The sequence below is a fragment of the Aspergillus ruber genome (assembly GCF_000600275.1).
Source record: "Aspergillus ruber CBS 135680 unplaced genomic scaffold scaffold00037, whole genome shotgun sequence".
Lineage (NCBI taxonomy): Eukaryota > Fungi > Ascomycota > Eurotiomycetes > Eurotiales > Aspergillaceae > Aspergillus > Aspergillus ruber.
This window is the reverse complement of record NW_024467333.1, coordinates 258-26,607: the sequence shown is the minus strand read 5'-3', so window position 1 is coordinate 26,607 and position 26,350 is coordinate 258. Positions and strand designations below refer to the sequence as shown.

Sequence of the window (26,350 nt, the reverse complement as noted above, 5' to 3'; positions counted from 1 at the left end):
AGGACTGCACTTTGTATATGAACGATTCATTTTGTCCCAATTCTCCTGTTTATTCGTTTGCTGGAGATGATGATGTTTGCATAGTCGCTGCGGTCTGGTATGGCGTTTCTGGTATCATGGCGTTGGTTGCTTCATTCTTCTCGGATTTCATTTAATACATGTATTCCTATATCTTTCTGACGGGGGAGTTCATGTTTGATGCAGCGACTGAGTATAATTTTATAGTTGGATGTATAATGTACATTGATTGCATACCGTGATACTCGTATTATCCAATATAGTTACCATGAATGTACTAGGGTATCTAATCCATTCCCATATCCCCACGCAACTGCGAACCCCCTTCTTCATCGTCCGAGTCACTATCAGCACCAGCATCGGGATCCATGGTGCGTTGCGCGTGGGAGTCCCGATCCAGATCTTCGACCAGATTGATATCATCTTCTTGTGCTTCCTCTCCTTCCTCCTCTTCCTCTTCATCGTCCTCATCGTCCTCTGCCTCCTCTTCCTCGATATCCTCTTCCTCTTCCGGTTCAGGCTCATCGTCATCACCCTCTCCTTCGCCATCATCACCCTTAGTCTGTCCGGGTTCACCCTCACCAACCCTCTTCACCCTCTTCGCACCACGAACACCACTCTCCTCCTCATCCATTTTCTCCTCACCCTTCTGCTCTGCTGCTGCAGCACCACCGGGCCCGGCCTTCTTTCTCTTCCCCGCTTTAACCTCCGTATAAACATCCAATTCTTTTTCCAGTCTCTCCCTAAACCCCCTAAACTCCAACTCCTCAATCGCGCTGAATACATCTGTCGGCGCGACGGTTCGTTTCAGGGTTGCTTCGTTTGCACTGCATTTATCAGCCCAACGTTCCAAAACCAGTGATTACTTCTCGCTACGCGATATGAAACATAGGAATGGGATGGGCGTACTGAGAAGATAAATATGAGACAAACACCGTAGCGGCCTTTTGCATGGCTAGGAGGGCGTCTTTTTGGATTGTGGTGTTTGGGGGTAGTACGGATTTTGCGAGGCGCGCGGTTAGGCTGCGGGGGAGGAGGTAGTCCTTTTTTTTATATATCTGTTAGTAGACTTCTTTTTACTTGGGTTCTTTTGTTCTGGTTTTGGGCGCAATCTGGATTGGTTGGGGAGGGAAGACAGACCTCAACTTTAACACCATTCTCAGCCCGAGATTTCAGTTGCTGCTCTGTTACTTGCTGGTGTTGCGGTTGGGATTGCGGCTGCGATTGTGAGGGCGTTGCTTGAGGCGAGGACGATGGGTGCGAGGAGGGCATTATGTTGTTGTCTTCTTGTGAGGCAGAGGCTGGTGTGCTGGTGGATTTTCGGGCCATGGTAGCGGTTTGTCTGTATATGGTTGATCGAGTCTGGACGAGTTTTTCGAGATAGTGTAGTGAAATTCCAAAATGTTCGAGTAGTGAAAAAATCTAATCGTTGGTTTATATATGTTTTATAGGTTTCGATATAGAGGTGTAGTGGAAGATAGAGGTGAAGAGATCTCCACGAGTGACGCGATTTGCCCGCGGGAGCGCGTTCTGAGTGGTTGGATGTACGATTCTCATATCAAGAATATTACTTGTACAGACAACTAACGATTTTATATTTGCATGACTATCATGACCACCTTTTTATACCAGAAACGCCTTGGTATCCATAAATAAAATATGATAGGAAAATAAAAGAAAACACATCTACTCGGCCATCTCATCACCCTCGCCATTCCCCCATAATCCCTCGATCTTGAATTCAGCAGCCCATTCCGTGACGATCTGCTTCGTGTCCACGCCCTCGCCAGCAGCGGGGGCTGTTGTAGTACCCTCAGCCGTTGTGGTAGCAACAGGCAAGACTGGGGCGTTGGCCCAGCCCTGAATACGGCCATCGCGCCAGTCGTTGATAACGGTCATTGCTGCGCTTTCGACGTTGGGAACACCACCCTTGCCCAGACGGCCGCGCTTGCGGGCGACGTGGATCAGGAAGTCGGTGGTTTGGTCCTGGCCAGGGAGGATCGCGGGGATCTGGTAGACCTCGACCAGCTTGTTCATGAGCTGCTCAGACTTAGATAGGCGGCGAAGCAGGAGGTTGACTGCGGGTATGGGGTCCTCGATTTGCTTTGGTGGGATGGCGTTGAGAAGCACAAGACGGGCGTGATCATCTACCTTCTTCTTGTTGGACTTCTTGTCGGAGTTGTTGGTGTTGGGGAAGACGATACCGGGGGAGTCGATGAGCTTGAGCTTGCCGTCGAGCTTGACTTCGCGCAGGTTGGTGGTCACGCCGGCTTCAGCGCCCGTCGGGCAGGCGTTGCTGGAACCCTTGTTCAGACGGGACATGAGGGCGTTGATCACGGAGGACTTGCCGACATTGGGATAGCCGATGATACCGACCGAGACTGAGCGCTTCATCTGCTTGTTGTGTGCGTATGACTTGAGCGCGTGGAAGAGCGTCTCAGAGGTTCCCTTCACGGACAATTGCTTGTGGTCGAAGCTGTGTGCGTTGGCAGTACCGTTGGATGCCTTGAGCGGCAGGGTAGGGAAGTACCGGCGCAGATGCACCAGCCAGCCCTTCAGCACCGCTGGGGGAATGAGGTCAATCTTGTTGAGGATGAGAATCAGTCGCTTCGAGCCTCCTTGGGCGGCCATGATTTCGCGCTCGACTTCCTTCGACCGGGTGCCTTCGGGGTCACGGGCGTCCAGCACGTAGAGGACGACATCCGCTGCGTCGACGACCTGCTTGAACACCTTGTCGAATGCACGTCTTGAGCTTTCCTTGGACGAATTCGACTCCACGGGTGTCACTGATGAAGCGCCAAGCGAGATTCCACCGCTCTCCTCATCCTCATCCATACCATCCTCGTCGTCATCATCCTCATCCATCTCCTCATCATCCTCATCTTCATCATCGTGTTGGTCCTCATACTCCGCCGCTCTGGCCCGCGCGGAAGCAAGCAGCGCAGCCATAGGGTTCGACGAGTCACCAACATCCGCATCCATATCATCGTCGTCGTCCATAAGCTCCTCGTCATCGATCATAGTCTGGCCCTCGGCCTCGGTTTGCGCCTTCTGCTGCTGTTTCTCTGCACGACGACGCTCACGAGCCTCATCACGAATCCGGTTCTGTTCCTCCTCCTTCAAGCGCTTCTTTTCCTCGATTTCATGGAGCATTTGATCTTTGAGCGGGAAGAGGTTGGGGATGCCGGGGTCCTTCTTGACTTTCGAGCGCCATTCGGGGTTCTATCGGGATATGTAAGAATTCTAATTGAAGCAAAAGTACATAATTTGGCGGCATACCTTCTTTGCGAGCTTTCTTTCCTTGCGACCCTTAGATGCAGAAGCCTTTGCGATCTTGTGGCGTAACCGCGTGGGCGTCCGCTTAGAAGTTTTTCCTGGTACAGTCAGCACATTGACCCGGGCTAAAAACAAAACTGTAAGTAGTATAGCATACCTATGTTAAAACCCATCTTGCCAATATGATAAACAAAAGAATAGGATAAAGGGTTGATACCAAATGAGGAAAACACCTGAAGATGTCGAGAAATTTTGCAAAAATCCGGACGGCGCTAAGATAAACGGAAAAAATCTCGCCGATCTCCGATATCTCCCCGCCTGCCCTAAATATGCATCCGATTTTATCACTATCAACCTTCACCCCTGAGAATGAAAAGCTCAATGAGACTCCACACGCGAGCAAATAGCATAGTTTTAAATAAGCTACAAGGCACAATTGGGGCTTAAAGCCATTTCATCCATCAGCATGTTGAAGTCGAGCAATCCATAGACTTCGATGAGAGAGCATCAACAATGACATTCACAAGCGCTATACATATTACATGTGGAGAGGAGAAGTAGGAGAAGTATAAGGTACACCTTTATTTCACTGCTGGTGATATATCTCGTTTCGGTTTGGAATATAGAATATATGCACTGATAAAGTGCCTTAGTCCTTCTTTCTTTACCATGGAAGTTCATTTTGACCTTTTCTCTGCCTGACCAGGAATTTTTTTTTTTTTTTTTTTTTTTTTTTTGCGCTCGATTTCCTCCAAATTATCCTCATCCAAAAAAAAAAACTTTCCCATTGGACACACAAATCTGGTTCACCTCTGGGACTTTGAAGCATCCGAGGACCATCTGGCTCTTGATACAGAAGTCCGAGCCTTTCCACCGCTTATGATCCCAAATTGCAAAACCAAAACAACGATAGACACGAAATTCCACATCCTGGATGAGTGCTAAGTATCACCTAGAAAGATTACCAAGTTCAAAGCGATATCCTGGAGCACCGATGTCAAACTCCACATCGTTATCAAGATCGGGTATAGCAGGATGGGAAGAGTCGTACTGACAACGCCATTGCACACTGCGCGCGAGAGATCTGCCAGCTGAGTAGTTTTCCACTCTGGGGGGAACATAGCAGGAAAGAGATGGCTACAATCAGCCATGGTCCTAATTTGTTCCCGAATTTCATTTGGTAGAGTGCTTCCAGGTGTCATCAAAACGCAAGTCTTGCAATTGATGAACCTCATTGGGGGCTCAGTCCCAGCGAGAATTTGGCTCACTAACAACACTGGATAGCTCTTATATCAGGAAAAGTTGCCACAGAGCAGAATGGCTCGTTTCTCCTCAATTGGAGTCCAACATCAATTTGCTAGTATCGCCCTCGAGGTGGCTTTGGGAAAAAAAGGGATTATGAGGTCCACAATGATGGCGTACGATGTGGATTGCGAACCTATCTCCTCGAGCTCTGCATACGTAATAGCTCCAGAGACTTGCAGCGATCTATCATCTCATGCATACCGACATGGGCCAGATATCGAATGGTTGCTTTCACGGCCAATATATCGTATACTATGGGCGTAGACAGTTGCGAGGTAAAGGATCGTAATCGTTGTCATTCTTAATATGTTTTTCGATGAAGGTACCGAGGCCTGACACAGGCCGGATATTTAATTGTAAAAACGCAAATTTTCGAATCAGGACCGGCCGTGGTAGAACTGCATAAGGGTTTCGCCCGGTCATGACTCTTTCTTGACAAGGCATATCGAGGAGAGGTAGCGAGATCGGAAACTCATATAAACGGACGTCGTTATTGCTTTATCTGACTAGTAGCAATAGTCAGGAAGTGAGGCTCGGCAAATCTGAGGCGAAGTGTTTGAAAACAAGCAATTGCTAGTCTAGTGATGTTTAACTCTACATTGATAGGAAAACAGGGGCTCTTATATGGATTACTTCGAGTGTTGCCTTGCAATATCTGTCAAACTTACAGCAATGTTGAATTAGTATTCCAACACTTCAAGTAGAAGAGAACTGTACCAACTCGTACGGATATCCCCACAGGAGGACCCTTGGTAAGTACGGACCCTCTTTTTAGGGGACTCTCACTAGGAACGCCTCAGTGTGAAGCTCAAATTTTCATTTTGCTTGGTCTACAAAGTCCATTAGATCTAGCAACACATGACCTCTACTGAACTTAGCTGAGCTGAGCATTCTCAATTACTCGATTACTAGGTCATACCAGCGAATTTGACGAACATAATGGGCGTGAATCATTGCATTGCAACTAACTATCAAGGACGAGCTTACTAGCACAATTTAAGCATTTTGTGCTGCAACTCCGTGGGTCTTCCTTTACGACCAAAGAGCGAACAAATGATCAAACCTGTCCAATGAGAGTCGGTATGCCTCAGATTCCAATCTCAAGGCCAACCGGCTATATAGACCCCCTCTCCAATATCTCCGAATGCGAGTGCGACGTCCCCTATCTAACGGAGCTACAAACAAATGTCATCCGCATGTACGCGGTTAGCCTGTCAACGAACCACAATGCTTGTATGCGCAAGCTAGTCGATGCAGGCATCTATGTCACCACTGGTCTGGCTTCTCCCGCTGATTCGATCGAAGCCAACTCGCCGGATTGAACAATTTCTCAGACTTAGTGGTGCACTATTGTTGTCGATGTGTTCCAGAAGTACGATAATGTTATCGGCCCCTTCGTTGGTAATGGAGTTTCGAAACGGATAACGACTACGGCCTCGTCTCCGTCGACGGGAACTATGTCGCCCCTGAGGTCGACTTCAGCTACTACTCCAAGGAGATATAGAGCACCACTCCCACAGGAATTAACAACGCCGGCTAAACTCCAACCAATTCCCCGCGCGCATGCCCCACCGTCGACAACACCTGGAGGTGGTACTGCTGCCGTGTTCTCCACGTCTGAGAATGCTGCTGGTGGAGTAAGACCTGCTACAGTTGGTATAAATGGAGGACTTGGTACGGTGTATCTCGTTACGACTGGTATTGCTGGGTCCCTAATGGTGTGCCTCTAGATTGTTTAGATGCTCGTTTTGAGATAGCCTGAAAGGCTATCTAAGATAAGCCTTGGTCGAGAGTTATCTTGGCCAATTTTCTTCCTCTCATTTCCAGAGTAACCATGGACATCATCGTAGACCCTTGCGCTGTAAACGTAGCTGACAAGAAACTGAACAAAAGACGTCGATGTCCTGATGAAACAGGCAATGCTAAGATAAACGGGAAAACTTTGGCCGATGTCCGATATTTCCCCGCCATCCGTTCTACAGATTGGGCAATTCGATTGTACAACACTTTTTTTTTTGCTTTCTTTTCTTTTCTTTTCTTTCTTTCTTCCTTTTTTTCTTTCTGTTTGTTGCATGGATTCTCTTTCCTTGACTTACTTGATACCCTATTGCTAGATTTATTCTATACCGCATATCACGACCATGGCCGAAGGATCCTTCTCAGCCCCTCCCCAAATCCACGCCTTCGACGGAGTCCTCTCCGACTTTGACGGAACGATCGTTGACTCAACAGATGGTACGCTATTCTTTACATATGTTATGCTCGTAGCTAACCCACGCTAGCAATCGTCAAACATTGGCACAAGTTCGTCCCGCAGATCACCGCAGAATAAAGATCATATATTAATACAATACAGAATCGGCAATGAACTGGGCGTAGACCCGAAAGCGATCCTGGCTACATCTCACGGACGAAGGAGTATCGATACATTGGCGCTGTATGACAAGAGCAAAGCCAATTGGGAGTGTACGTTATCTATCCGATTAACATACCGCAAGAGAGGGAGGGAGCAAGCAGATATTGATAGCCTGTTTCGAAGACGTCAGCTACGTTGAAGGCCGCATCCCCCAAGAATACGGCTCCGACGCCATCGAAATCCCCGGTGCCCGTGCCCTCCTCTCCGCCCTCGAATCCTCCCGCGCAAACTGGGGAGTCGTAACCTCCGGCACCCGCGCACTGGTCGACGGCTGGCTTGGTGTTCTTGGCCTCGCACACCCACGCGTCCTTGTCGTCGCGGAGGACGTTGAGCTAGGCAAGCCTGACCCGCGCTGCTATCTACTTGGCCGTGCGAAGCTGGGACTGGAGAACTCGGGTTCGGACTCGATTGTTGTGCTGGAGGATGCGCCGTCGGGGATTAAGGCTGGGAAAGCGGCGGGATTTAAGGTGCTTGCGCTTGCATCGACACATACACTGGGTCAGTTGCGGGATGCTGGGGCGGATTGGATTGTGAGGGATTTGGAGAGTGTTGAGGTGAAAGGTGTTGAGGGGGGGAGGGTGACGTTGGAGATTCGGGATGCGCTTCAATAGACATTTGATCCCAAGTACAGAGTACGGAAGACATGATCAGTAAGGCGGGTTTTCACGATCCATGGAACAGAAGGTGAAGCTCTGGATCCTTCGCTCTGTAGATAGGGTCAAACGATGTGACATGTACATTTGCATGTATCTACCTTGCATGATATACGAGTACCTAAGGCCACCCTTGGAAAGATGAGATCGACCATCAACGCCCAACGAATGATCAAATCGAATCCGGCTAGCCCATGCCCTGTGTCCTCGTACCGTTAATTACCGGCTGATATAGCCAACGTCTCATGCTGGGGATAGATATAGAACCCAACTCTACTCCGTACTATCTGTACAACGCATGGGGTCCCATATGGCAAACGGGTTGCTACCGTTGCTGTTGTCAGTGCACTGCACTATCGACGGGAAGACGAGCCTCTTTTGCTTCGAATCAGGGTAGCCGAGGGGTTTTTCAAGATTTCAGGATCCAATTATCAGCATATAAAGCAATGCGGCGGTGAGCCTTGCTGGCTACGCTGTAGGTACACGAGTAGTTTACTTCAATTGAGAAGATTATGATGGTGCGGCCCCATTCGATTGTCCAGGGAACAGTATCGGTATCAGCCAGATACGAAGAAAGAGAGGGCAATTGGCCACACTCCGAAAGGGGGTAGTATTGCCGCCTCGACTTCACCGAAAAGAAGGTTCCGATCTTCCCCGCCGATATCGACCAAGGTATCCTGCAGGACGGGACAGATGTGACTGCTACTGCTACCTCGCCTGCAGAGCCGAGGTGCCTCGCCTTGAAACGGTTAGGCGAGTGGGCATGAGCAGGTGAGGTGCAGGTGTCTGTATCGTACGATGTGGTGTTGTGTACCTGTATCTGACAAGTACAAATACACTTGTACAAGTACGGGGTACGCTCGTATATACCAACCCGTAAACCAACCACAAACCCGCGAACCGTGCACACGAGCAGCTGCAGAGGACTCGATTCCACTTGGTTTGGTTTGGTTGGGGATGGCATCCACAATGCAATCCACATCATGCATACGAATCAGAACGTAGTACTCCACAGCGGCTAGAAAGAAGCCTCAGGACATCTGGTTAAGCACTCGACAAAACCAATTGGTGACAATTGTGCATCGGGTCTTTCTGCCGGACGGTCTTGTCACAGGCTCACAGCTGCTGCATCGCTGCATCGCTGTATCTGGGCTTGAAGGATGTAAGGGATAGCGGATATGCACGGTAGGTAAATACCGTGCAAGTTTTTTTTTTTTTTTTGTCAGGCTCGGAGTACGGTATGAAGTACAGCAAGAGAACACTCAGCTGTCACGTAGCGACAATCCCACCGAAAGTCAGAAGTCAAAGTCAGGCAGCGAATGTGACCAGCGCAAACGTACAGATGTTCATCACACACACACCGTCATTCTATTCTCGTCCTAGTACATGCTCTCTGGTGTCCGTTGTCTGTTGGAGGGTTGCATCTTGCAGCCGCCATGACAAATTCCCTGCATGAGGGTACTGTGGCTGTGGCTGAAGCGAAGATTGCGGCTGAGATGTAGTCGCAGTTGCACCGCCACCGTCTTCCCTGTTCGGTAAATAGTACACAGGCATCAATTTCAGCCCCTGAATGAATTCATGAACCTGTAAAACTCTGGACTCCAAAACCCAAGGGGATGGAAGGCACATCATACAGTTCCGGTAAACCTTATGCCCGGCGACAAGCAACTAGTTCATGGGGCATACAATTCAAATCAAATGCCGCCGTCTAGTATGGAGTACTGTCTCATCACTTTACTATGTACTCTTACTCCGCCATCACCGTGAGGGAATTCGCTAATCTTCGGGGAATTTCTCTTACTCAAGCTCCAATAATACTGTCCTTGGTTCTTGCACCGGGACAGCCAACGTCCCAGCGTCTGGTTCCGGTTCAATAGTCTCTAGGAACGGGAAGCGATCCGTGCGGATTCTCTGCGGATCCTCCTGAAGCGTGAATCTCCTTCTATCAGTGTAAAATGAATCTCAAACTATGATGTTGACAAGGTACCGGCGCTGCGTCCTGGCATCAGAAACTATCTCTAAGGAGTAATGCTCTGCCCCATCAAGCTGCCGAGTTACAGACGATCATTGATGTGAGGGAAATGTCAAACCCAAGGCCCCATTTGGTTACTATGCGAATCCGCGCTAGACAGGGTACACACGTGAGCGGATTCAATGTACATCATTCGACTTCAAAGCGGTTCTCCAAAAAGTAATCAAAAAGTTCTGCCTGTCAGAAGTCCTAATACGTACGTACCCCCCAACCCCCAACCCCACCATGCCTAGTTCTGTTTCTAATTCTCCAATTCATCACGTCAATGACCAAACAGGAGCCGATTGATTGTCACAATCACTATCACCGGCGTCATGATTACTATGGAGAATTACTCTCTAGTCCCATCTTGGATCTACAGAACATTCGGAGCCGTCGGAGTCAATGCCAGCTGGGCAGCAGTAGTATCTGGATTATTATTTCCCGCAAAACCCGGACCACTACACTACTGCTTGGGCCAGGATGAGGTCCAGGTCAGGACAAGGCCGCTTTCGGGTTTTGAATAATGCTGGGGAGCGTTTGATAATTATCAAAAGGATAGGCTCCGAAATGTTCCATTTGAGGAGCCTGTCAGTTTCAGTCCCTGCAGTTTCATCGTTCAAAGACCGAAAAGGAAAGAGAAAAAAAAAAAAAAAAAAAACCTACCCTGTAACGCGCCTGAGCGCCTGAGCGCCACTCGTCCGATAGCTAGTATCAAAGAGAAAAGAACCCCTCACTTGAAATGGCACCGATGAATGGCCGGATCGCTGCAGTCAACGATTCTTGGAAATCAATCAACCTCGTGACTGGGGGATCGTCCGGAAGTGGGCTGTATGTTCCTTTGGCGGGCGACCCGGCAACCTGGGAGCAAATATAGGAGTGTACTTGCTCTGTACCAATACAGTCACCCAGATCCCGGGATCGACGGGATCTGTTGACTATTGATGTTAGCGGCTCTTGGCTGACTGCTGCCACGCTTTCGCTCTTTCTTTTGCTTTTCTGTTTTGTCACTTGTCCTTTTTTATTATTCACAGGTCTGCGAGCAATGCTGCCAACCCAGACAGATGGAGATCTGTGCTTGGGGGTAGAAGCGGCAGGGAAGGCGGAAATAGCAATCCGAATCTCGCTTACACACATAGTTCAGTGCTGGGGCCTCGGGTAGTTCATCGGAAGGGAGGTCCCCGAGGATTTCAGTACAGTACGGTACTGAAATCAATACAGGATAGATACTAGCGTATGATACGGCGAACCGCGCATCTTGACGGCATCTGAAGAAACGAAGAACACAGGAAGAAGGGAGAAATCGGGGCAGTCGGAAAGGGAAAGGGAAAAAAGCAGCAGAATGGGACCTTGGAAGGCGGTCCGCTGAGACTAAACCGTTTTAGGAATATGTACCACCGATCCAGGATGCAGCAGGTCTTGGCTAATCAGGTTCGATGGAGCTTCCCGTGACTTGTCCAATACTTGTACTCCGTATGTGCTCTGGAGTAAAGTACAGAGTATTCATGGTACTCGTACTGGTACTTGTATCTGTTCACATCGAACAGAAATGTTTTACAGAGTGCAGACAAGTACAAGTACAGATAGAAAGGTGCTAATCTACAATTCCATCGATCTACACATGGATCCCCCTGAACCAGATTATCACATCCCGATGAACAGTGATGCTGACAACATAACATGGCGCTAATGCAGGAACTGACGAAATAGACCACCCCCAGCTGAGTCAGTGGAAAGCATGAGAGATTCATGGGTTATAATATAATTTGAGAAGCGACTGTCAAATGGTGTCAGTTCCCGGCACTTGATATGCTTATTTGGCCGTTAGCATGCGATCCTTTGCCTTTCATCCTGTTCCTGCCAACTGATTCGGCATGGTTGTACGTATCTCTTCGCAAACCACCCAGTCGTCTGTGTTTGTATTCTGTGCTGTAATCTGATCACGGTGGGACTGCGGCGCAATGAGCTAACCAGCCCTTACTACCTTGGTACCCCCGCGGAGGACTATTCTGTACGCATACCATAATGTACTGTATATTCGACACGAGCTATCTACACTCTTCCTTACTGCCTATCCAGCTGTCAAGTACTCCGTACCTGTACTTGCACAATAACAATAACACGGGATACTGTAACGTACTGTCACCGCTGCTGCCCAACCGCCACCCCCTAGAACTGGAACCGCTCGGCCGGAAGCACGGCCAATCCACTTTTGTGATCATTTGCCAGAACTCGGTGGCTCGACCGTCGCCGAGGCGTATTGTATCGTACTACAACATGTGATCGTGACATTCAACTGTCTTCTATGCTTTACTTTTACTGATCTTAATCATGAGTACAATTCCTCTGGTTATTATAGTTAATTCATATATGAAAGTAGTATTAAATCTAGATAAAAGTAAAGTAGAATAGAAAAATAGAATATTGTACCAGGTATGGTACGTGGTACGTACAGATACAGGTACCACATACAGCCCGTAAGCCGCGGGTGGAGCAGGCCCCGTTCCGAGCAACGATCCACCAATCAGAAACACACCCTCCACACCTCTTTCCCCTGCTGCGGCGGCCAATCACCGGACAGCACTTCTCTCAGCCTGTTCCTCCGTCTTCCTTCTCTTTTCGCTTCTTCTTTCTCCCCCCCCCTCCCGAACTCCATCTCAACTCTCTTTTTCTGCTGGTATTGTATTTTTCCTTTTCTTTTTTTTTTTTCTATCACTTTTTCTCCGACACTCATTCTGTCCTTTTTTAATTTTTTTTAGTTACTGGAGCTTCACCTCCTTTCCATTCCTTTTTGGTATCAGACACACTCCTTCGCTTTTTTTTTTATTTTCTTTTTTTTTTTAGCAGTGGGCTCCATCGGCCTAGTTCGTTCCTTTTCAGTCATTCTCTGACAGTGCTCTCTCTTAACTATTCCCTTTCCCCGGTTCGTTCTTCTTTATACATATCTATCGTCTCGATTCCTCCCGGACTTACCTTCCATTCCTTCGTACTATTCTTTTCTCTTTCTGTGTGTTGAACTATTTCTATATACTATACCTATATCGGTACCGAATATCTTCTTTGCGACGCCTCACATCGACCAACCAATCTCACTGTTCTAATTTCTCAATTCCCTCTTCCCAATTGTTCAATGCAATCTTCTCTTCTTCAACCGCAACAATGAATTACATTCACCATCCATATCCTTATACCACGGTCCCAGTGGACCAACCCATGGCTTTCGACCCGACAATGGCTCACCCGTCCATGGTTCACCCCATGGATGGTTACCTCTACCCTCACCCACCGCCGTTCGAGATGATGGACTTTTACCACCAGCCGATCATGGACTACGAGGAATACGCAGAGAACCTCTCCCGCCCTCGATTGACAAAGGAACAGGTGGAGACGCTGGAGGCTCAATTCCAGGCTCACCCTAAGCCTAGCAGCAACGTCAAGCGCCAATTGGCGGCTCAGACAAACCTGAGTCTGCCTCGAGTGGCTGTCAGTATTTGTCTTTTGATTACGGTATAATGAACGCAAGCTAATGGTGTGGATATAGAATTGGTTCCAAAATCGACGGGCAAAGGCCAAGCAGCAAAAGCGACAGGAGGAATTCGAGCGCATGCAAAAAGCCAAGGCTGAAGCTGAGGAGGCTGCGCGGGCCAAGTCGGACCCCATGGATCAGAAGGAAAGCGACAGGACCCCGACACAGGAGTCGGACAAGACCTCGACCCCCAAGCAAGAATTTTCAAATGAAACTGCTTCAAATGGTGAGCGAACCAAGACATCATCGACTGCTCCCTCATCATCCCGTTCGAAGCATCAGAAGACCAGAAGTGATTCGGCCCGTGAGGCGACCTTCGCGTCTTTACAAAGGGCCTTGAATGCTGCCGTTGCAGCCCGTGATACCTACAGCGGAGATGACGGGAATAACCAACCAATTACTGACAATATGGAAGAATCCGTTTCTCCCACCTCGACTCCCGCCACGACACACAACGGCAGCAACAAGCGCAGCGGCCACGGCTACAACGCACCGCTGGAATGGGAAGCACCCAAGGATAACTCGATCGGATGGGGCTCTCAAGAGTCATATGGGTATGCTCACACATTTCTTCCACTATCTACGGCGTTGTACTAATGACTATATAGCCCGCAACGTCAGCCATTCCACGCCCAAGAAGAATGGATGGGTCATCGCACATCTGATGCTGGGTCGTCATACGACGCCGCCATACAATACCCCTTGCAGCCGGAGGCCTCGCTAACAAGGCGAACCTCGTCGGAAGAACTTGCCCACCACATGGAAGGCATTGGTATTCACACCACGGCACCATCACGCGGCATGCCGCTGCTGACACACCGAGCAGACAAAGCTGGCAAGGAACTCGATCTAGCTGCCCGGAGAAAGAGGCCAAGGCCCGCTGCGATCGGAACCTCGAAATCTCACTCCATGCTGTCAGCAGCCGCAAACATGTCGCCTAGCTCCAGGGTGCCAGGCTATGGTGGTCCTCACGGTGTCAGACAATCCAAGTCGGCCCAGTCTCTCAACTCGCGATATGCGGGTGTGCGCAAGGCATCTGCTGCTCAGCGGTCGCCTCTCAACTTCTCGACATTTGCCGAAGCCGGTTTGAGCTCGTCCAAGGCGGACATGGCGTCTATGTTGCAGCCAACGGTCACCACCAACGCTCTGGCTCCCCCGACGCCGCTGACTCCGGAAGACATGCATCACTTGCTTCCCACATCGCCCAGCGACAGCTACTGTCTGTCTGCGCAACCATCTGCCCAGTTCTTCCCGACCACACAGCCCATGCAGATTAATGTCGCATCTCCCCCAGCTACGCCCATGACCGTGGATTTGATGTCGTCGTATCCGTACCAAAACGCCGCACCTCCCATGTCCGCTCCCGCCCACTATACGAGCTTCCCTGACTATGCCACTTCCGCCCCTTGCGAAACCGGTCCTCTGACGGCTCGCAGCTGGAGTGATGCGCCTACCATTCCCTCGCCCGATCCTTCCTACCAGATGCAGCCTGCAGAAGTCTCTCCGATTTCTTATGACTCAAGCGGGCACGCTGGCGACCATTTAGCTATGTCTCCTTCGATGTCCCTGACTGGGGAGGAGAAGTTCATGATTCAGGAGTTCCCTGACCAGCAGGAGGCTCACCGGTTCGTTGCTCAGCAGCTTCCCTCGCAAACACCGAAGCAATACACTTTTACGAACAATCAAACGCCGAACGACTTTTGAATAGACAATCTCACAAAAAGAGAAAATGAAAACGAAAAAAAAAAAAAAAAAAGTGCTATCGCCCGGCCGTTGTGGGAATACATTTCGATTCTTCTTCGCTATAATCATTGTTTACTTTCTATATTATTTTCTGGCGGGTCAGTTTATACGAGTGTCCGGTGATCGGAGCATTACTTGTGCATTATATTGTTGGTGTTTTGTTCTTGTCTTTCTTTCGTCTCTGTTGGAGCGTCCATCTCTTTCCTTCTGTTGAACTTTTGGGGATTGGTCCAATCCCGACAATACTTTTATCTCGTCTTTGTCTCTTTGGATTTGCATATGGATATACTGGGAGCGGTTGGGTCTTGTTTTTGGCACATATGGAGGCTTTTGTTTCTTGTCACGTGTTTACTGTTTATTCTGAACTACTCTTGTACAATCTGTACCTCTATGTAATACATACTCTAATGTGGTGATGCAAACGCACACCCTACCATTCGCTAGAAAACGATTATTTCAACGTTTCTGTTTCTGTATCCGTATCGACTAATTCGCCACCGATCTTCCGTCCATCGCCGTTGAATCTGGCATCAGGGGTATTGCACCTACATACACCGTACACAGTAATCTTCATGGCCATCTCCTACATCATAACGTCACGGCCCAGGAAAGCAATATCGATCACCGCCAATCCGGAAACTCGCGGCGAGCCTAGTTCACAGATGAGATGAGACATGCGATTTGAGGCTATTGGGTTCTGAAACATGATGTGCTGATCATCGAGATATCGGTGGCAATTAATATCGAGCCCTCTGTATTTGTACTCCGAACTATGTACGGTGTGCGTTAATAGTGCTTAGTTTAATCTTTAGATATATGCCCCTTTCACGTATAAGAATGGACTACTGTCGGGTACGATTCGATAGTTGGGGATCATGCATGACGTTGATTTAGGCTTATTCTGGTTGAGGTATGTTTTCCGTGCTTCTTCTGGGCCGTGGGCTGGGCTCTGTAAAGTACGTGCTTGTGCTCGGTTGTGTATTCGTATTTGTATTTATACACTGTATACAGGTATTTCCGAATACGGTGAGGCTGGTCCTCCGTGGCTAGTGTTTTCTCTAAATTGCTCAATTGCTGATTGATAAAAGTCTAGACAGGACTCTACAGTGTACGGGAGTACGATCCGAAGGGAGTGCTATGAAGAGCAGGCAACACTGGATTTATTCTTACAGGGTGAATTAATTATAAACTATACCGAGAGTCATCAGTACAGTTCACTCATCACACAATGGAGAAAGCGAAGGAAATATCTATAAGAAGATATCTACAAGAATGTTGATATATCACCCACGCAGTAGTATATATTTACTGATATGGTTTACTACTTATCGTCATCTATCACAACAAGTGGGCTTGTGGTTTAGTGGTATAATTCCTCATTCGCATTGAGGAGGTCCCGGGTTCGATTCCCGGCGAGTCCACATTTTTTGCTCCCGAGGCTTTCGTCACCGCACCGCATCTTTGCTGTGGTGGAGTTCTTTGGACGCTTTCTTTATCTTTTTGTAGCTCTTCTTTAAATGTATTTCTTTTTTGTTCTTTGTTTTGCTGGAGGGGGCGGGTGGTGTATTGAGTAATTATTCTATAGAATATTTGAGTCGAGCTTTGTTGTTTAGAGTGTTTTTTGGTTTGTTGTTGAGTTCGTCAAGTACTTTTCCGTCAATATATATAACGAGTGGACAATTTTAACTATCTCACATGCTACCTTCAATTCCCAATCGGAAGGAAGACCATGGCACTGGGGGATATTATTGAGTATGAATGTACATACCCCAATGAAGAGAGGAATTGACCTGCTCTGCTCAACTATCGTCTTCCATCGTACAGATGTCCAGAGCTCCGTCGCGTGGATACCGACTAGAGGTTGTGCAATTAAATCGGTAGATAGTAGTCCTGACCGAATCGATTGGGTTTTCAGCGACTTGATGTTCGTGGTACCGCGAATAGAACTAGAAGGGTAGATATTCCTTGCGTTTATTGCTGGATTTGGGTTAAATGACAAGTTAGTATTAAAAGCTATTCGTGTTAAATTATATTTGTCGGCGATTTCACCCAAACTGATACCCTCGACGAATTCCATCAGGATAAACGGCCCTGATCCCAGTGGACTACTATCCACAAGCCCTCCAGGCTTTGATACTCGGAACATGTATACTCATCCTCTCGTGGATCAGATGAAGTGCCCCATCTCCATGTTTCAGACGGCCATATAGGCGGAGTATCTTTACCTGGCCAAGCCAGATCTTTTCTTCCACCTAATGTACAAATTCAATGGACTTATTATAGTCTACAATCGAAAATTATTCGTGTCAGGAAGAATGAGGAAGATGACTTCATCGAGTTGAGCGAAAAAAGTTATTCTACTCCCTAGAAACAAAGCGAGGGCACCAAACACGGTAAAGCGGTGGTAAAACAACACTATACCGTAATACCACAGGTAGTACAAAGCAAAGTACTTCTGTTTTATCACATATACATACCTTCAATGAGCACGAGGATTGCTACGGAGGAGCCCGATGCCGTTTGCTGTCACTCCGGAACGAAGAACAAGTCGAGTCAACCTGGAGACTTCGGGGGTATCCTGCTGGCTGTGTCAGGTACAACTGGCAACGAGGTTCGACAACATGTAGTTAGTTTGTTCGGTCGACGGTACTCCGTGCAGCACCAGTTCTCGGACGCAGACAAGCGGCGCAGAAGGATACCAAGCTGTTAGCGGAAGAATGGGAAAGAGAAAAGAATAAAGAATAATCTCCTGCTTTTCCAGTAGTCACACTAAGGCTATTATTATCTCGATAGATGTTGTTCCTGTTTCCGTTACAATATTTGTAAACAAAAACCCCTGTCATGTTTGATCGGTAATCTCCGCCAAACAAAAAACGGAAAAGTAATTTAAGAAAAAAAAAAAAAAGCAAACGGAATAACAAACGATAATCAGATTAAAGTAAAATAAAGATTTAAATTCACGGTAGACAAGCAATTATTTACAGGACACTCTGTGTTCTATGCTCCGTACTTGGCATTCGATTAGGGCTAACTGCCGACAATCACCGCCTCAACTATTCATCCCAATTGATCACTTCAGCCAGAGAAAAGAAGTGGAGTTATTAAGGAGTGAGAAGGAACCCATTGGGGTTTGAGAAACGACTAGAATGATTGCTTAATTGTTATACAGGGGCAATACCGGCGCCAGCCTGGCGAGGCGTAAGCAATATGAACATCATTGACTTTTGATTGATGTTTTCAGCGTCCTTAGAGGGCTGTTAAAGATATAGCAAGCAAATAAGAGCGATTTATGGAAGAATAAGCATGGATTGGCACTGCGAATAGTAATATATGTTCGAGGCTATCTTCCTCGGTCAGTTCAACTTCTTGTCACGGCGCTCTACTAGGATAATGGAACATCCAACTCATGGGTTCTACCTAGGTAGCTATCGACGAGAGTAATCAACATGAGGAAGGAAGAAAGGAGGTGACGCCGTATTCATTAACAAAGCAAACAACTGCATCTCACGTCATAGCCAGCCAACGTGACCTGGCCGTCACACTTCTGCTCGGTAGTCGACCAAGAAAATCAGCATATAGATAAGATCCACACACCATTGTCGCACAAAAAAAGGGAAAAAAACAAGAAAGAAAGAAAAGCGCGGAAGTGGAACAAAAATTGTAACCAAAAAATAAGCGTCCCCGGGAAGGCTCGAACTTCCAACCTCCTGATTAACAGTCAGACGCGCTAGCCTATTGCGCCACGGAGACTTCTTATAGCAAAACGAAACTAATTGATGTATAGTACGGTAAAATCTGTTAACTCATCACTTATACCACGACTATTTAAAGATTTTGATATTCATGTAGGATATTTCACTTTGAATAGATATTGTATGCAGTCTGCAGAATTTAGTTGGATCCTTCCACCAGGGGTTTCGCATCAAAAAGGCTTCTGCTTGCACAGCTGTTTGGTTGAAAAGGTAGAGGCATTGGAGCAGTATCTTTCGCGTAAGATAGCGCATCCCCCATGTCGGACATCTTAATGGGAATCCCTGAAATTGATGACCGGAGTAAACCCTTTGGAATGTCTTGGTAGAATCAGCCTTAGCGCCCGGAAAAGAAATAATTCCACGGAGAATTAATAAGTTTGCGCATAGAGAGAAATACAACTACATTTCTAAGTTCAAAGCATGATACAATTATCCCTCAGAATAATCTGTAGACAGAGTTTATCTGCTAGGTTTATACCCAACTTTTTGTTCGTATTGAATTATACAATTTCAATTTCCAAAGAACGAGGTAAACCTGGGATCATGTATCATGCTCAGATCTTGATCCAATAGAGTCGTATTTAAGTCGCCAGGGAAGTTGACAGGGGTGATTGCAGAAGGCTCGAGCATCCAGTCAGCATCTTGCAAATGACCATCAAGTAATGCCTCGAGAGAAAGATCTGATGGAAATTGTGTTGGGGCGGCGTATCGAGAGTTTGTTGTCTGGAGGTGGTGATTGAGTACTGAGGCGAGGAGTGCCGAATTCTCTCCTGCTGCGCAGGAGTCTCTTACAGGGTATTAAACTCATCAAGCCGAGCATTCAAATTCTCTCCGTAGTCCAGGGCTGGTGATAATGGTCGATTTTAAGCGAGAGCAATCAGCAGACGGATAAGGCGGTAGAAGTGTGGATGAGGGTAGGATTGCAGGATCTTTGCAACCTCCCCTGCGAGATTGAGTATCTCTACATGGTCAACTACTTCTTCATGCATTCTTGCAATATTTAGAACGGACACAACTGTAAATGAATCAGTCGCAATGTCAAGCTAGCCAACGTGGAGGTTCTACCTGTAAATGGGACGGACAGAGCCGTATAGTTCGTTGCCCATCGAAGGTGCCACCTATAAGAAGGCGTCCGCACAACGAGTTGAAGCTGCTCTGTTGTGATAGGAAGAATATGGTTGACTAACTCTGCTGCAAGTCCTACGAGTGGTCGACTAGACAAGCCTGCCACTCCTGCTTCCTTTTGCAATTGACCAAGCATTGTGCACCCTTGAGCATGACTGCGTAATTCTTCTGGCCTCTCACTCGCTCTCTGAAAGGATGACATCCCGAATTCAAACTCTTAGGTGAATTAGCTAACAGAAATTATTGAAAATGGCCGGTGAGAAAAACCGGACTTTCATGAAGATTATCCCAGAATTCTAGCCATTGCCTGCACTCATTTTCTATCCTTGTGAGGCGGCTGGTAGCGGTTGTATGGAGATCAGTGGTTTTCCAACTTCCTGTTGAAAGCGCCCTGATTCTGATTAGCTAGAGAAAACCCAAAGAAGAGGAAAGATTAGAATACTGCGAAGTTGTACTATTTTAACAAGAGACGTGACGCGCAAATCGGTAGCCTTAAATAGTGCATGGCGTGGAATCGTTGCAAGAGGCCAATGTCAATTGCCTCTATTCGAGAAATCATTACTGTTCCTGCAGCAATCTCCCTCTCGATAAAGCAGAGGGACAACCAAACCCGGACTTGCTGCATAAGTTGTTTCTGGTCCTTTAGACCCAAAGGCGGCGTACCATATGTAGACACTAACTTTCGCAGGCAGAATATAATTGAAATTCCCCTGCCATCTGCAGCGCATGCCTATTTGAAAACCAAGCCTCCCCTGCGTACGCAGCCAGAAGAAGCATAGCTTGTACATTTCCGAGACCCGTAGGTCTTTTGACCTCTTCTTGTATTGTTGCTTTAGACGTCCCAGAGTATTCCGAAATATCCTCGACGCAGCAGGCTAGAGCCAAGATGATCGTGAAACATGATAGTTCACGCGTCCGAAGACAATCAAATGTATCCAAGACAGAATCAAATATTGGCATGAAGTTGCCGGCACAAGCAATAAACCTGAGATTTGCATCAGATTCAGTACCAAGAAAAGGATATGAGTAGTGAAAAACCTACAAATTAAAGAGATTTCTAGCTTGTGACTCCTGAATCAAGCTTCTGGACACAATAGCCGGTCCATGATCTGTTCTTCCCAAGAAACCAAAACATTCGCGTTGCTGCTGTGGATGGTCAATTGATCGAGATGTAGACATGGGGTTATGCGCTATCCCTTCTTGAAGAGTTGACATATGATGCACTGCTGAGCCAGGAGCACGAAGGTCTAGGGAGGTTAACCCTCGCATGGGCTCCTTAGGAACCAGCGCATCGTCTCGTTCATTTTGACCTAGAAGCGTGCTCGTGTTGTTCACCCTCTGATGCATTAGATGTCAACGATGTCGGCAAGCCAGCCGAATGCCTTGAAGACTCGTTAAGAGTTCCATGTGTCGAGTGTATGAGGCGATTATCAGAATCTTCCCCAGGGGCCTGCCTACTGGTTAGGTTTTAGCTTCTGCCAACATTGTGTGGCGTGGCACATGGCTAATATACCTTCGTCTCTTTGTCGTTTCACCGTGGGCACTCGTGATTGATCGTTTGCCTCCAGGGACCGTGAGGTCAAATGTACACTCCAGTCCATTAACTGTGCACCTTTGGCAGCGAGCATCAGGGTTATTAGTGCGCCCTTCACACTTTAATTTTTGTTCGTGGCAGAACCGGCATGCTTTGAATGTTTTCCTGCCATATTTCAAGGAACCCTGACGTTTGGCGACATTGGAACCAACAAATTCGCTCAAGTCAAACTGTATTATCCGAAGAGAAGGGCTTTCCATTTCCTGTCATCGACCACGAATTCGGGGGTTTACTGCATTGAGCAGGCGGAGGCTCCCGAGCAATTTGGAAGATCATAGTGATAATGTCCGCCCTCATCCTTGTTGAAACTGTGTGTGCTCCATTCGAACCCCAAGTTGGTTTGGGTCTGCCGAATGAAAGACTAAAAGACAGACCATTGGCGCAGAAATATCATAATACGACAACGATCCGTCAAGTGCTGCCTGGCTTTTGAAAGGCAGTTCGTCGCTATGTGGAAGGGACGGCATAACGTGGAATTGTGTCTGGGCTTGCTTCAGAAATACGCCACCCAGGGAAACTTGTCAGTTTTCACCATAAATATCTTGGAGCGCAGACCGCATGAATTCGGTGAAACTGTTACTCTCGCCTCGTTGACCTCGAGCAGTCACTTTCAAAACTGGTCCGGGTAATCCCATGGAGCCATAGAGGCTCATCATTAGGAGGCATTCCGTGCTATCGGAGTACGGGCAGCATATTCTGGTTCTGCTCCCTGCTAAGGTGGTCACCAGTCTGGCCGCGCGAGTTAGATTGTCTACGTTTCCGAATCCTCCTTGCCAGCTCAGGTTTGGGGCAATCTCTGAGTTCGTCCCGTGAACATGGATTGGTCCTGCTCCGGCTCCTACAACGGCTCCTTGCTCGGGATCCAAGCCCATTAACCTAACACAGACAATGAGAGAGTACTGTTCGTCGAGGCGTGGCTGAGGAAAGAGGCTCGGCTGGACACCAATGTCTGCGATGACCTGGCATCCGCTGAGACCCTCGCACGCCAAGCTAAAAGGTGATTGTGGCAAGTTAGGGCAATCGACAACCGTAGTAGAGGATGTGACATAGTTCTTTGGAAGCGCCGATTCTAGAACCTCGGCAAGTTCATGCAGTGAGAGTTGGTGTCGTGTGATCTCCATGGTGACTGAGATTGTAAGGTAATTTGTATTGTAGCAAACTCCAACAACCATCCGGTGGGAGGCCGCTTTCTTCTGAATAAACATTAAAACATAAATCTACTATGGCCTGGCTCGGCCAATCGGAGCCGGGTTTGATATTCGGAATATGCTCAACATGGAAACCCGAATCCGTTTCTCTGCCCCGCTGGCAAAGGGGGAGGAGGGCACGTTGGGTACACCCCTCATTTCTCTTTAAAAACCCCAGGGGCAGCAAGGAAATATCGAAAAGTACATAATACCCCCCTTATTGCGTTTTCGTGCATCGAGATTTATCCTCCATTGCTTGCTGCAACCATGACATCAGGCCCCCCCGCAATTTACCCCAGCCTCCACGGCAAGACGGTGGTCGTCTCTGGCGGCGCAGAAGGAATCGGTGCTGCAACCGTCGAGCTCTTTGCCTTACAGGGCTGCAAAGTGCTTTTCTTGGACATCGCCAAAACCGCAGCGCAGCAGACCATCGATCATGTTATTTCACGATCCAAAGAGGCCAGAGAGCGTCGGGGTCCCTCAATAAAAGCACCGATCTTCTATTATTGCAATCTTATCAATCTCTCTGACCTCGAAGCCATTGCAACAAAGATCTTGGAAGAGCACGGGCCTGTCCACGTCTTGGTCAACAACGCTGCCGCGACGGGTAGTAGCGCGCGACTCGATACGTCAAGCGTTACGCCTGGAGCCTGGGATTTCAACGTTAATGCGAATCTGAGACATGTGTTTTTCCTGTCTCAGTTCTTCATCCCAGAAATGAAAAGCGCTGGGGGTGGTAGCATTGTCAATGTGGGGTCCATTACCTGGCGCATCCCGGCCGCGGGTCAGCCGGTATACGGTGCTTGCAAAGCGGCGATCATGGGACTTACCCGGGTGCAGAGCAAGGAAGTTGGAGGGGCGAACATTCGAATCAACAGCGTCATGCCGGGGGCAATTGCGACGCGAAAACAGAGGGAGGAGGTCCTTATGCCTGAATATCGCACCGAAGTCATGCAGGCGCAAAGCTTACAACGCGATCTGCTTCCCGAGGATGTTGCAAAGGTAATTGTGTTTATGGGGAGTGATGAGGCAAGCGGGGTGACAGGGAGCACATATGTTGTTGATGGTGGCTGGGTTAGCGATCCTTGAGGCGACCAGAAGAATATTTTGACGGTCATGTAGCGTTGACATGGCAAACTCATCTTGTGCTTAGGGTTAGGAACAATCATTCTTAATTTATATTCAGTATTAGAGAATTCCGCAAGATCTCTAAGGCTAACACTCTTTGGCAAAATGTTCCAAAGCTATTTATTTCTCTTTTGGATGCAAGCGCAGTGGTAGCTTGTTGTGGCTTCTCTTGAATGTGGAGCAAATTGTACTGAATATATAATGTATTAGACCTAACCAATTCATTGATAAGGGATGAGCCTGCAGTAATTAAAAGGGTCATAGAATACAGTACCCCCCAGCTTGACATTCCTTTGCGATAGGTTTAAACGACACCTCAGCCGGCTCCTCCCCGATCTCCCGTCTCATCTCGTAAGTAATTGCTGTCGAAGTTGATGGTCCTACAGTATGACTTTTTACTGTCCATGATCATCATCATTATCTGGAATCTGCTGCCATTACGGTATCCTCGCCAGTAGGGTCCAATCACTTTAGGACCATGCTAAAAGTAAATGATGTTTGAGAAGCCGTGATTTATTGCGAATCGGATGGTTCTCTGGTGTTCTCGTCGTGGCCCTCTTTTGAGCGAGATGGATGCAAAGTTACAGTAGGAATCCATACTCGCGATAATACTTTTGATTATGCAAATTTTAGTACAAGGATTGTAAAATTTATCTCAAAAACCCATTCAGTCCATCTCGCGGCATCCCTTTAATAGCAGACTCAACCTCTGCAAAAGGAAGCTCTTACATATTCTTAATGGAGTCAAAATAAGCTCCGTTTCGGGTTTGTGGCTCGAGCAGTAGGTCAAACATCATGTGCTGGGTAATCCAAGACTCTCCTTGGAAATTTTCCTCTAACCTCGACATAGACCGGTTTGTTGTATGTCAGAGATACCAGAAGAAGCTGCTACTACAGATGATATATATATCTACGGGTCTCAGACTTTCTATGCTGTTCCTCCATTCTTAGACCCACCGCAACACCCACTCTGCTCTGAAACACAAGGAGAGCACTCTGCTCGAAAGCCCTGCGCATACAGGTGGTTTGGGGCGAGGAAAAGGATCAGAAAGATTATAGAAGGAGGCTAGTGCCTCAGGAGCTTATGGGGATAAAAGACTGTAGAATAGCTACTAGCCTCAAGTCCACGAATAAGGGTCTATCATAGCTCTAGGGCTCGGTATGGACAATAAACTTGATTAAATAATAATAATAGACCCGCCGCGAGTCCCTGGATGTTATAAATGTTCGATCTGTGGGGCTTCGCGAAATAACCAATAGGGTTCATTGCAAGGCATACCGCAACCAGCATGCATATCTAGCGCCTTTTTAGGGCAGAGGCCAGCTCTATGCCCTGTAGAAGGCATTCATGTTGCTCGAACGCTTGCACAACAAACTACAGACTCAGAATTGAATGGCAGCATTGACTGGGGCAATAAAGGAGCCTTACCAGAAGACTAACAGTAACACTGGTGCAGGCTATTGCGACTGGTGGGCTTGCAGTTGAAACAGTATTAACCACATCCTTGACCATCAAGACATTTCAAAATGCTTTAGCGAGCTATTCCTTGGCCCCAGTATTTTGATTACAAAGGCAAACCACCCACTTCTTTTCTTTCAGCTCGCGATTCTTAGTATCCAGAAAGCCAGAGCTCCCTGCTGGTTATCCTATCAGTTTGAGCATTCAGTCCAAGTAGATTTTAAGGATCTCAGCTAATGCCGTTAAGATTATGTTCGTCGTCTCATTCTGCTTGAGCAGCCATTCTGCTCTGAGTCACGAAATGCCCTCTGCCGACAAACAGTGGTTGATATATGTAGATTGCTAGGGAATGAGGTAAATCCACTGCTACATGTACAGTTACATTATGTTCACGTTCCCTCCGAGTATTCCCTCGCTGTCGCTAATGAAATATTCAACCACCCCGCTTATGCACACTCCTTCCCATCAATTTCCAACTCACACCAATGAAAATAATTGTCCCCGACAACAACCCAATAGAAGTACCAAAACTCACATGGTACGAAGGCCCAAACTTGGATTGATATACCTGAGGACCCACGATACCCATCAACTGGGCACAAGCCTAGACTTATCAGTATATACTATCCGAGTCTGGGGTGGGAAACATACATTGGTAATCCCAATAGCAATAGCAGCAGATGTAGTTCCTTTAGCAGCTCGAATTCGTTCTATAATTGTTAGAAATGTTTTTTTCAGAAAAGGGTGAGGGTGCGCACTGCTACAACTACTCACCAGGCCAGATCACGGGATAGACACAGCTTGCCGATGCGTTGGAGATCATGATGAAGATATATTTGACGACGGGTTGGTTGACTGTTATTAGGATGATATAACTGATTATTGATGTTATTTCGACTACTATCGTATTAGAAATATCCTATACTTAAGCCTTCGCCGAATCAATGTATACTCACGTGCGATAGCAACAACCCAACAATTCAATTTCCCCTTGCGGATGAAATACCCAAGAATAATAAGCACAATAAATGCAAGCGACGACGGCGGCTATACCTTATATCAGTATACATTATTATTATTATTATTTAATCAAGTTTATTGTCCATACCGAGCCCTAGAGCTATGACAGACCATTATCCGTGGACTTGAGGCCGTTA

At 47.5% G+C, this 26,350-nt stretch overlaps 8 protein-coding genes and 2 non-coding genes across 10 annotated transcripts; 5 read left to right on the top strand and 5 right to left on the bottom strand.

The window, feature by feature from the left end:
- Positions 1-304: 304 nt before the first annotated feature.
- Positions 305-1,290, bottom strand: cbfA (putative CBF/NF-Y family transcription factor; the record flags this gene model as incomplete). The annotated part of the gene is made up of 3 exons (XM_040786690.1): positions 305-845; positions 928-1,061; positions 1,159-1,290. 3 exons carry the CDS (start codon positions 1,288-1,290, stop codon positions 305-307), a joined length of 807 nt encoding a protein of 268 aa, XP_040634865.1.
- Positions 1,291-1,591: 301 nt separating this feature from the next.
- EURHEDRAFT_508969 (putative GTP binding protein) lies at positions 1,592-3,519 on the bottom strand. Its single transcript, XM_040785902.1, has 3 exons — positions 3,452-3,519; positions 3,298-3,392; positions 1,592-3,240 (listed from the first exon to the last, which is right to left on the bottom strand). The coding sequence occupies exons 1-3, from the start codon at positions 3,465-3,467 to the stop codon at positions 1,705-1,707; spliced, it is 1,647 nt and encodes a 548-aa protein (XP_040634864.1). The 5' UTR covers positions 3,468-3,519; the 3' UTR covers positions 1,592-1,704.
- Positions 3,520-6,600: 3,081 nt separating this feature from the next.
- EURHEDRAFT_416615 (HAD family hydrolase) lies at positions 6,601-8,008 on the top strand. The gene is made up of 4 exons (XM_040783006.1): positions 6,601-6,834; positions 6,882-6,903; positions 6,956-7,065; positions 7,139-8,008. Exons 1-4 carry the CDS (start codon positions 6,741-6,743, stop codon positions 7,624-7,626), a joined length of 714 nt encoding a protein of 237 aa, XP_040634863.1. The 5' UTR covers positions 6,601-6,740; the 3' UTR covers positions 7,627-8,008.
- A 1,969-nt stretch (positions 8,009-9,977) lies between these two features.
- On the top strand, positions 9,978-10,215 carry EURHEDRAFT_416613 (uncharacterized protein; the record flags this gene model as incomplete). Its single annotated transcript, XM_040783005.1, has 1 exon — positions 9,978-10,215. A coding segment is annotated over exon 1 (179 nt), but the record flags the coding sequence as incomplete, so codon positions are not given.
- A 2,623-nt stretch (positions 10,216-12,838) lies between these two features.
- Positions 12,839-14,909, top strand: EURHEDRAFT_518531 (uncharacterized protein; the record flags this gene model as incomplete). Its single annotated transcript, XM_040786689.1, has 3 exons — positions 12,839-13,162; positions 13,221-13,759; positions 13,814-14,909. The coding sequence occupies 3 exons, from the start codon at positions 12,839-12,841 to the stop codon at positions 14,907-14,909; spliced, it is 1,959 nt and encodes a 652-aa protein (XP_040634861.1).
- A 1,388-nt stretch (positions 14,910-16,297) lies between these two features.
- EURHEDRAFT_t149 lies at positions 16,298-16,369 on the top strand. Its single transcript has one exon. It is a non-coding gene; the product is annotated as a tRNA-Ala (tRNA).
- Positions 16,370-18,624: 2,255 nt separating this feature from the next.
- Positions 18,625-18,698, bottom strand: EURHEDRAFT_t147. Its single transcript has one exon. It is a non-coding gene; the product is annotated as a tRNA-Asn (tRNA).
- A 3,014-nt stretch (positions 18,699-21,712) lies between these two features.
- Positions 21,713-22,540, bottom strand: EURHEDRAFT_518530 (uncharacterized protein; the record flags this gene model as incomplete). The annotated part of the gene is made up of 2 exons (XM_040786688.1): positions 21,713-21,906; positions 21,952-22,540. 2 exons carry the CDS (start codon positions 22,538-22,540, stop codon positions 21,713-21,715), a joined length of 783 nt encoding a protein of 260 aa, XP_040634860.1.
- A 129-nt stretch (positions 22,541-22,669) lies between these two features.
- Positions 22,670-23,876, top strand: EURHEDRAFT_416610 (SDR family NAD(P)-dependent oxidoreductase). Its single transcript, XM_040783004.1, has one exon. It carries the CDS (start codon positions 22,874-22,876, stop codon positions 23,693-23,695), a length of 822 nt encoding a protein of 273 aa, XP_040634859.1. The 5' UTR covers positions 22,670-22,873; the 3' UTR covers positions 23,696-23,876.
- A 1,713-nt stretch (positions 23,877-25,589) lies between these two features.
- Positions 25,590-26,016, bottom strand: EURHEDRAFT_389690 (uncharacterized protein; the record flags this gene model as incomplete). The annotated part of the gene is made up of 3 exons (XM_040779793.1): positions 25,590-25,797; positions 25,845-25,903; positions 25,968-26,016. The coding sequence occupies 3 exons, from the start codon at positions 26,014-26,016 to the stop codon at positions 25,627-25,629; spliced, it is 279 nt and encodes a 92-aa protein (XP_040634858.1). The 3' UTR covers positions 25,590-25,626.
- Between the last annotated feature and the right edge of the window lie 334 nt (positions 26,017-26,350).

Excerpts from the sequence above, each read along its gene's own strand:
- EURHEDRAFT_508969 (XM_040785902.1), bottom strand. Across the intron at positions 3,241-3,297 it reads AAAGAAAGCTCGCAAAGAAG|AACCCCGAATGGCGCTCGAA; the intron begins GTATGCCGCCAA and ends ATATCCCGATAG.
- EURHEDRAFT_416615 (XM_040783006.1), top strand. The coding sequence starts at position 6,741 with ATGGCCGAAGGATCCTTCTCAGCCCCTCCCCAAATCCACGCCTTCGAC. Across the intron at positions 6,835-6,881 it reads GATCGTTGACTCAACAGATG|CAATCGTCAAACATTGGCAC; the intron begins GTACGCTATTCT and ends AACCCACGCTAG. Across the intron at positions 7,066-7,138 it reads GAGCAAAGCCAATTGGGAGT|ACGTCAGCTACGTTGAAGGC; the intron begins GTACGTTATCTA and ends CCTGTTTCGAAG.
- EURHEDRAFT_416610 (XM_040783004.1), top strand. The coding sequence starts at position 22,874 with ATGACATCAGGCCCCCCCGCAATTTACCCCAGCCTCCACGGCAAGACG.